Genomic DNA, 9,867 nt, shown 5'->3' on the forward strand with positions numbered 1-9,867 from the left:
AACAATTTCCTTACTTAACTTACTGACTTAAATCACTGATAACACAAGTTATATGTTAGAATTAGAGCACATTTTAACATGCATCTGATACTCCCCTTCTGGTGCAGGCAGTGTGAAATGGTGCAGTCCATTAGACATGGGTCAGGTACGTGATGCGCAGAACTCACAAGTGGCAGTTGAGTGAGGATGAGGGGCCCGCTTTTTAAAATGTTTTCCCATTGCTTTAATTTCCTAACGGCTGGGCTGTCTGGGGGATCCTCCCCTGGCACTTTTTCTAATAATCAGGCACTATTTCGATGCTTACTATGCACTCTGATACCTAAAAGTACTAAAGAATCCCATATGTGAATCCCATTAGTGCATTACTGCTACGTCTACCTAACTGGAAGATGTGAGTACTTCAAATTTGGCCCCTTTAGCAGTAAGTTGAATGTAGGAAGGAATACATTGAAATGATCCAGTGATTCCTGACAGTTATAAATTCTTCCTCTGTATTCAATCACATTCGTGCATTATCAACAACCTTTCCTGTAAAATAGAGCGATGCCTGAAAGGAATCTGAGCTGGGACCTGATTAGAATCAGCTTGTGTGCATCAGGGGAGAAAACATCCATTATGGCGGTGGCTTTCATTTAAGTAGCTTCATGTTCTCTATCTTCAGAGTGCCACTGAACCATCAAGCCCAGGGTACCAGCACTTGACTAATTATTGGGTCTAATTCACAAACTGCTCACCTTTTGTTATGGGTAAGTCACGCCGCTGTGGCTGTCAATGTCATTCTTCCATACCAGCACGGTTCAGCTGATCTGCACTCTGCTGGTCTCTCCAATCCCCTTTTACTTGTATACAATATCATGTTTACTTTTTTATCCACGATTTGTGGTTTTGGTATTACTGAGAATAAGAAATTGTGAGCTGTTTCCGTGCAGGTCAGCGGAGGTGGGAAGTGTAAACACAAAGTATGGTGGAGAGGAGGAGGTGTTGGTGGAGGTTCCTCTTGCAGGGCTAAGGGCTTCCTGATAAATGCATTCCTAAAGATATTAGGGGAGAAAAACTTCCTGAGGACCCAGAGATATACGTATGGTACTGTAAGTAGGTGGTCTTTGAAGAGCACTCAGGCAGCTCTTCTGAACAGACACTTGTGGTTTGAGGTGTCAGTTACTGTGCTTTGGGGACCAGTGAAGCTTTATGGCTGTAATGGTGACTTCACTGGCCAGAACTAAAACACAACTCAAGACTATCGGTTTCAGACAGAATGAACCTTGTTCATTGAAAATATTTTGACTTGTCACAGCAAGAAAATCATAACATAATGAAATGGCTGCATTATATTAAAGTGTAGGAACTGAGTTACTAATTAATGTTATCACCCACACTTGTGCCTCTCCTGCTATGACCATGCGTCCCTTTAACTTGCATTATACAACATTTCTGATGGCTGCATGACCTCTATACTTTTTGAGTCTTTCTTTATAGCTCTGGATTTATTATTCAGTCAGTTTCAAATGGTTCTTATTAAGTTCACAATAGTTTTATATAGAAATATCAAAGTGATGGATGGAACTATTCTTAATTAGTCTTTAAGACTATGTAAACTAGGCCGCGATAGTAATATATATATCATATAACACACATTCAGGGGCATACATCCCCTTCAATATCTAAATATGCTCAGAACATCCACAGCTTTGCTATGACAGATAATCGTAAATTAACGTAACAAATTGTCATTATTATCATTATTACCACAGGTATTAGTTTCACAGTGTACTGCAGTCCTGTGTGTGGTTTGTCCAAGTGGTGTTGCCGTACCCCAGAGGATGTGGCTAGACTGCTGTGGTCACAATCAGTGTCAAACACTGTACTCTCTGTATTCCATTACCTTCAAATGTATTAAAAAGTGGGAAAAACTGGAATGTAATATGGATGTTACGTAAGCCACATCACTGTGGGTGGGTTGTGATTGTTTTGTAATATGTTAGTATGTCATAAAAATGTCATCTAAAAAATCATATAGTATGACATAAAAAATAGTATGTGCATTAATACTTTGAAAATACCCACCACCCCCCGCCAATGTTAAACAGGCCTATGTGCATTCAACTTGTTAACTGTCCCACAAAATAGTCATAATTCAATAGTCATTGGTTTTCTTTGTTTGTTTGATTTTTTTTTTTTTCATATTTTACATTTTTAATTTTCTAAAATGTTATTTACCTCATTTGGTTTATTATATATGGTAAAGAATTTAATCACCTATTTTTTTTATTCTCAGTAATTTATTTTTTATTTTTATTTTATTTATTTATTTGTATTTTTAAAATACAAACAATTATTTTATAGGAATAAAACCTACCAGTTTTACCACTATATATAGCTATTTATTTATTTTTCTCCCTTTTTTTGACCAAATACCACACTATCAGTATTGCCACGATAGTGTAGGATTGACTATTGGTGCTTTAACAAAATATTTATACAATGTAGTTGAATCTAATATAATCTAATTTATACACAATGAGTTTTTATTTAAGTAATCATCATCAATGTGGATATAATGAGTAAAGGCAAATAATACAGCTAGAACAGTCTGGTAATTTCACATGACTTTACTGTGTTGCAGCCTTTAAAACCAGGAAAAGACGCTTACGATATTACCATATCCAAAATCTAAGATGGTATCCATTTCATATCACCATATAGATATATTATCTATTGTGATTTTGCGTCCTATCTACACCTGAAAGCGACTGCCGATGGGTGTTTATCCTATAGCTCCCTGTAAACAGGCGGTGTTTATGCTGGATGTACAGACTGATAAATTAAACCAGACAGTGGAAATAGTGTCCATCACGCATCTTTTACTTCCTTTACAATTTGATAAATGTACAGCAGATCACAAAGAGAGAGTGAGATCTAGTAGACTGTTTCCCCACTGTCGCTGAGGCCAGTTTTGGATTCTCCATCACTGTCTCTCCTCTGCGGCAGCGGCGCACGGTTACGCGCGTCTCCAGGCGACATCTCCATCCCGGACATGTTTAAGTCCAGCATGCTCTGCAGGTGTTTGATATAGTCTATAGCCGCCCGCAGGGTCTCCACCTTGCTGAGCCGTTTGTCCTCAAACTCGTGCGGCAGATGCTCCCTGAGCCGCGCGTAACCCTCGTTTACGCAGCGCACTCGATGCCGCTCCCTTTCGTTCCTTTTCCGGATGAACGCAGGCTCAAAGGAATAATCACACACACCGAGTGGGACGTGGAAGGGGAAGTAGGATAACTGTCTGTAGGGTAACCTCTGGCCGTGCACGGGGTCGAGGTATGCAGCGTCCAGGTGGAAGGGCAGCCCGAGTCTGAGCGCATCCTTGTAGTGCGCGCCGCTGTTCTCCATGGAGAAGCCGTGGAGAGCCAGGGGAGGGACATATGGAATATGGTCCGTGAAGTCCTTGTTATGATAAGACATCTCTCTAAGAATAAAAAATTCAGTCTTAAATTAAAAACATGGAGAATATGCAATTAATTACGCACAATATGACCTGTAATCGATCTAACTCACCCTGTCAGAGTCTCCTCACAGTCATCTTGTGTTCTCAGCAAGAGTTTCCTCAGAAGTCTCGCCACTTTGTGATTTAATATCTAAACTGTGATATTCTATAAGTGGACAGGTCTCGATCAGGACTTTGTCAGTCTGTGTGAAAACATGTTTGTTGGGGGTTTTGAGTCTGGAGGCATGGTGGTGGGTGTGATCCAGGGCGGAGATGTAGCTCTTCTTATCAAGATGAAACTGTTTACATAACGTTTTCATACTTCCGCTGACACTGTGAAGCAACCCTAATCCTCTCATCACGAGGCTCACTTTAAGGACTAATAATAACTGGATGTATTGATTTTAAACCTTTATAAAATGTATATATCAACAATGAAAAGTTTTCTCCTGGAGGAGTCATTTGATTAATGCAGAGAATTAGAATAACGACCACACAGCCCTCCTCACTGTTAATCAGCAAATATTTTTCACTAAAACTATCTGGATTTTCTGTACATGGCAGCTCCTCTGGACACTGGGTGAATTCCTGCATTCAATGTAACATGTTTTTTTATTTAAATTACCTTAAATGCCAAAATATCTTTTTTCCTGTCCACAGAAATGACTAGGTTTTTCTCCTCGACATCCTTAAATGTTAAAGCAATTCTCTTTGTTTGCATTTTTGTGTTTCCCCCCGTCTGTGCCTATATTTTTTTTTACTGTTGTGTGTTTTCTACATATGTTGGATTTCATTTTGTTAATTACGCATAAAGGTTTTACTGCAGCAATTCTGGCTTACTGCTGTTTTCTGCTGCATGACTAATTGATTTTTACATAATATGTTGCAAAAAATGCACACATTCAACACTCAACCACAATATACAGAGTGGTTTATGGTAAAATGACTCTAAATGATTAAAAAAAACCAATGGATTTCCTATTGTTTTTTGTATGCAGGTAGTTTTGCAGGTAGTATTTTGATAGCGTTCATGTACATAAAGAAAGTTTTTTTATAATTTGAAATGTACAGTTGGTATTTAATGAACAAAATGTGGTTTTAAGCAGAAAATTGAGCAATTGGCTAATTGTAAGAGGCAGGTAGAAAGGTAAAAAGTATCTTACGGAAAGTTTAGGTTAACACTTGTTAGCAATTGTAAAACTATTGATTTTATATCGCAAATATCACAAATTTGCCTCAAGAGGCTTCACAGTCTGAACAGCATATGACACCCTCTGTCCTCAGACCCTACATATGGATGAGGAGAATCTCCACAGAGGTGGGATCCCTTTCCCAGGACGGACAGGCAGGCAATAAATGTCAATGTGAACAGAACAGACCAACAAGTAAAGTCACAGTATGGACATTAAGAATGACAAAGTAATAGACACGTTGTAAATGATTATGAATGTGTATTTGGACAGTGATTCCAACAATATAAAAATATATAACTATACATATTTACATTTATATATATATACATATATATATATATATATATATATATATATATATGAACAGTATAATAAATTGATAAATAAATAAATAAATAAATAATATTTCAGATGTCCTCTATTTCTTGGCCTTCTTTAAGATCTTGTCCAGTGATGATCTTTCGTTTACCGGAACGATCTTTGTCCACAGTTTGATGAAATCCTTGTGGTCGGCCAATTTTAAGAGGACTATCTGTCCATGGTGCCTGTGGAGGAAGACATTTCTCATTTGTAGTCAGGAAAATTAAATTATGACTGTGGAAACACTGGAAGAAGAAACAGGAGCTGCAAGATCACAAGATTGTGCAAAACGTTACACTAAATCTAAAGAACTTGATAACTCACCTCACTTCTGGTGCGCCATCAACACACATCTTGGAGACAGCAAGAAGGAAGTGCTCTGTGAGTGTCCTTCCTGCTGTCAAGATGCGAGCTGCTCCCAGGTTGTCAGCCAGCTGGTGCAGATGTTGAGCCATGCTGCCTCTGACTGCAGCACATCGGTGGCTGAGGAGGGACAAAGACAGGGGAATATGAGACACTATGTTTGATTATCCTATTTAACTTTGTTTTAAGGTTTTTGCTGATAAAATAAACCTCTTCTCTCCTCTTACCTCAGGCCTGCGTTCAAAAGAGCGCTCACAATGCGACCATGGCTGCAGTTGTCTACCAGGGCGTCGAGAGCAAGATTAGCCTGCTGGTGAATGAAGGCACTCGTTGTTTGTGCCAGTTTCAGCAGCAAGGCTCGGCCTGTTCCCTCTGCCTCTGGGTCCATGGCCTTTTGGAGGTGAATGTACAGCTCTGCCAAGGTGTCCATTGCTTCACAAGCAACGGCTGAGCGTAAGTTGTTCACCTGTATAGTGAGAATAAACATCATCAGTCAAAGCTGTAGTGTGCACACTCATAGACACATGTTGGCAAATGAAAATGAATATAGATAGGAAGAGGAAAGTGTGTACAATACCTCCTCGATGAGAACCAGACACACTTCATGCAGTTTTGTCCTCAGTGTGTCTGGGTGGTGCTGTGCAAGAGCCTGAATGATTTTCAAGCCGTTGATTTTCTTCTCCCTGTATGTTAAAATGTAAAGTATAATTAACCTCATAAAAGTTACTGTTACCAACATGTACTGGCCCCATATTGATGTGACACTGACAGGCTTCATGTCAAACTAGTTGCAACATGACTGACTTAAGATTAAACATTTGTTGAGCTGGTACAACAGACTGCTCTGTGTTGTCGGTGTCTTACCAGTCATCTAGGGAGAGCAGCTTGAAACAGGCAGACAGGCTCTGCACAGGGTCGGTCAACGGCTGTAGCTCCGTCTTCTTGACCTTTTTATCCATTGCAGCGTTAGGGCTGCGGTCGGTGGTTGTGTCCTTGCCTGGCAAAAAGCAAAACAGTCTTTACTCACATGTCCTGTCATTCATAGCACTGTACTCACAGTAGCTATTATAATTCTTTACAGAAAACTATAAGAAACCCATGAGTACAGTTCACAGCTTCAACTACAATCATCAGGATATCAGAACTTACCTGCCACGCTGACGGCTTTCGCGGGACGCAGGGCCACCCCGGGTCGAGTCCCTCGTTTCTGGGCCTGGGGAACTCTTGGAGGGGGTTGCTGTCGGAGCAGGTGCAGGGCGTGTCATGGGAGGGGGTGCAGGGACCCTTTTGGGTGCCGTTGCAGGGGTCGTCTTTGGAGCTGCTGGAGGTCGAGGTGAAGGGATGGAGGCGAGCTGGAGGCATTTCAGTCTCTCCACAAAAGCCTCGACTTTCCCTTTAGCCGATTGTAGCCTACATCCATCGGCTTCCTCTTTCTCTGTTAGGGCAAAAAAAGGATCGCATAAATTTCGACTGTTGTCATACCCAATGAGTAACTTAGATTTAAGTGTTGTACTTGTAATAAAGTGTTTTAATATTTGAGATGATGTCCAATGATTTAGCAAAAAATTCCCATGCTGTTTGAGTCTAACAGGGACATAAACAACCAGAAGAAACAGCAGGTGTTCCCACAAAAGCTAACCTGTCCCTAAAAGAGTTTGTCTTGAGGAACTGACCTGCTCCACTGTGTTTGGCTGAAAGCACAGGCAGACGAGACATTCTTCTCCTGAACAGTGGGACTGCTTGATGAGGAGGAGTTGTTGGTTCCTCAATCAGAGCAATGGCCCTCAGCTCACTGGGTGTTTGACAATCAACGGAGCTGACGGAGGAGGTTGAGCTCTGGTCTCGGTCTGCCATTTGAGCGTCCTTGCATGTGAGGGCAGCCATCTGGCTGCCAAGAAGCACCTTCTCCTAGAAGGAGTCGTCCTCCTCATCAAGACTTCCAGGGCTCTGGTGTCTGTCGACGACCTCAGTGTTGAAACGAGGAACATCTGAAAGAGGGGCGATCCTCCTTCTTCGTTGGGGGGATCTGATGCTTCTTTTTGGGAAAGGTGGTGGTCGAGGTGAAGGCAGGGTGACGTCCTGAACGGGGAGTCCCAGTCTCCCCAGAACAGCGTCATTTTGGACTTTCGTCGCAGTGTACAGGTTTTCTGCCTGGTGAACTAACGTAGCCCTCCCTGCCCTCTGGGAGTCCAGGATGCTGGACTCACTGGTCGAGCCATCAGGATTTTGATGTCCACTGTGGCTCCCAGTTTGCTGTGGAAATAAAGCACAACACTATTGAGTAACTTGGTAATCATTACAGCTGAGATGATCCACTTTGACTCAGTTATGAACAGAAGGAAGATCAGAGATGACAGTCTTTCCTCAATTGTTTCAGCACATTTCCTGAAACTGTAGCTCAACTTCTCAAAACTTTAAACACAAAACTATTCTTTTGAAAACTCAATAAATGTCTTGCAAAATGAAACACTGCACTTAAAACCACATTCCCGCTTCTCAAGACCAATTCTTTCCACCAAAACAAAGCAAAACTTGCAGAATAGTTGGTACTGCAACAGTGTCAGAGCTCTGAGAATACACAGATGTTACCTATTTTGACAAAACTCACAATAACTGAACTGATACTATAGGTAACATGAGAAACAGCACGGTAAAAATATGATTTAGAATTTCAATTGTAGTTCAAACAATTAGAGTTTAGCAGTGTCTTTTTGATGAAACATCAGCTTCAAGTTTTCAGAGCTGGGAGAATATTTGTGTTTTTGTGTGCAAAAGAGCTGCTTACTTACACCACCATCCTCGTTGTTCTTGTGGATCCACTTCCGAAATGGGAGGCAGATCTTTGACAAGTTACAATTCTCCATTAGTTTTTCAAAAACCAACTCAATTGTTCGAAAGACGAAACAACTGTGTGTGTACTCTTCTCTCAGTGAGATCAGTGTGAGACTGACAAGTGCAGGGGGTATTTGTAGAGATCCAGGCAATCAAAGAGGTTCCGTGTTCCATTCTAAACTGTCCTGTTCCGTTCTGTTCTGTGCATGTCTGTGTGTGTGTGTGTGTAATTTACACATAGCAACATAAATATTAGATTTGCATTGTACATACTATATTTCATCTCAAAACATGGTTCAAGTTGAAGGACAGCAACAACCCTGACCCAGCTCACCTGCACACCTCACCCTCACTTCTGCATATTTTCAGCTCTCTCTCAAAGGGTAACTTTAGTATTTTTCAACCTGGACATTATTTTCCCATGTTTTTGTGTCTAAGTAACTAATGGAGACAAAACTAAGCACTCGAGGCATTTGTGCACAGTCAATGTACATCCAAGTAAAGCTTGTTTTGGTCACTGACAGGCTTAGATTGTTACTATAAGTGTCTGACAACATGATAGAAAGGATCTCTACAGAGATAGAGCTTTGCATTAATGAGTAACATCCTTTTTGTTTAATCAGAAACAGCCCCGAACTCACCAAACACACCACGGGTAGTCCATTACTATGCAATGACACATCACTTATTGTACAACAACAGCTCCAAAAAAAGTTGGGATGCTGTATAAAACATAAATAAAAACAGAATGCAAGGATTTTCAAAAAACTGATGTTCACTACTCAAAAAACACCCGTTAAAGCATTTCACAGGTTAACTGGTTAACTGGTGGTGCAAGGTTCACTACTTTGTGAAAAACTGTGTGGGCAAATAGTCCAACAAAATATTTCTCAATGCACAATTACAGAATGCCCCTGTCCCAACTTTTATGGAACGTGTCCCAGGGATCAAATTCAGTGTGTTTATTTACAATAAACAATAAATTTTATCACTTTGAACATTAAATATCTCCTTTTTGGACTGTATTCAATTGAACATGGGTCAAAAATGATTTGCAGTTCTGTTTTTATTTACATTTTACACAGCCTCCCCACTTTTCTGGACTCAAGGTTGCCGCTGTAAGTTTAACTTTGAGGCAGCCTTCAGGCCTTGTACTATTTCCCAATTCTATCTCATGACAAATTTTCCTTGTTGCACTTTTAAAAACGTCACTATCTACACATTGAAATGGAAACTTTATAAAACTAACAAACAAACAAAAAAAAAAAAACGATTATTTTGTTCAGATCCAGATCAGATTTGTCCTGTCATGCTGCTGCATAAACAATAAGTAAACATTTTTATTATCATTTCGTCAGGATAACATTAAGACAGGAGGAGCCTGTGTAAGAATGACCTACCAACACAATGTGTGCATTTGCAATGTGTGTTAAGTGGCAATAAAATATATTTCAGAGGACGTCTGCACTATTAACAACATTTATGAGGTGGTCGCACATTCTGTTGTAAATTACATACCTGACAGAATGAGCTATACTGTACCTTTCACTACAATAACAGAGGTAGCAGTAGTACTCGGTGGTGTTAACAAACACATAAGGGAATTCATTTTGTGGCTTTTCAACATACCTCTACTGGCAT

The 9,867-nt window shown here is 40.3% G+C and overlaps 1 protein-coding gene and 1 pseudogene across 1 annotated transcript; both read right to left on the minus strand.

Annotated features, from left to right (window-relative positions):
• Positions 1 to 2,780: 2,780 nt before the first annotated feature.
• LOC125882836 (achaete-scute homolog 4) lies at positions 2,781 to 3,688 on the minus strand. The gene is made up of 2 exons (XM_049566731.1): positions 3,550 to 3,688; positions 2,781 to 3,460 (listed from the first exon to the last, which is right to left on the minus strand). The coding sequence occupies exon 2, from the start codon at positions 3,454 to 3,456 to the stop codon at positions 2,917 to 2,919; it is 540 nt and encodes a 179-aa protein (XP_049422688.1). The 5' UTR covers positions 3,457 to 3,460; positions 3,550 to 3,688; the 3' UTR covers positions 2,781 to 2,916.
• A 1,401-nt stretch (positions 3,689 to 5,089) lies between these two features.
• On the minus strand, positions 5,090 to 9,867 carry LOC125883204 (uncharacterized; annotated as a pseudogene).

Source organism: Epinephelus fuscoguttatus, linkage group LG22 (genome assembly GCF_011397635.1).
Source record: "Epinephelus fuscoguttatus linkage group LG22, E.fuscoguttatus.final_Chr_v1".
Lineage (NCBI taxonomy): Eukaryota > Metazoa > Chordata > Actinopteri > Perciformes > Serranidae > Epinephelus > Epinephelus fuscoguttatus.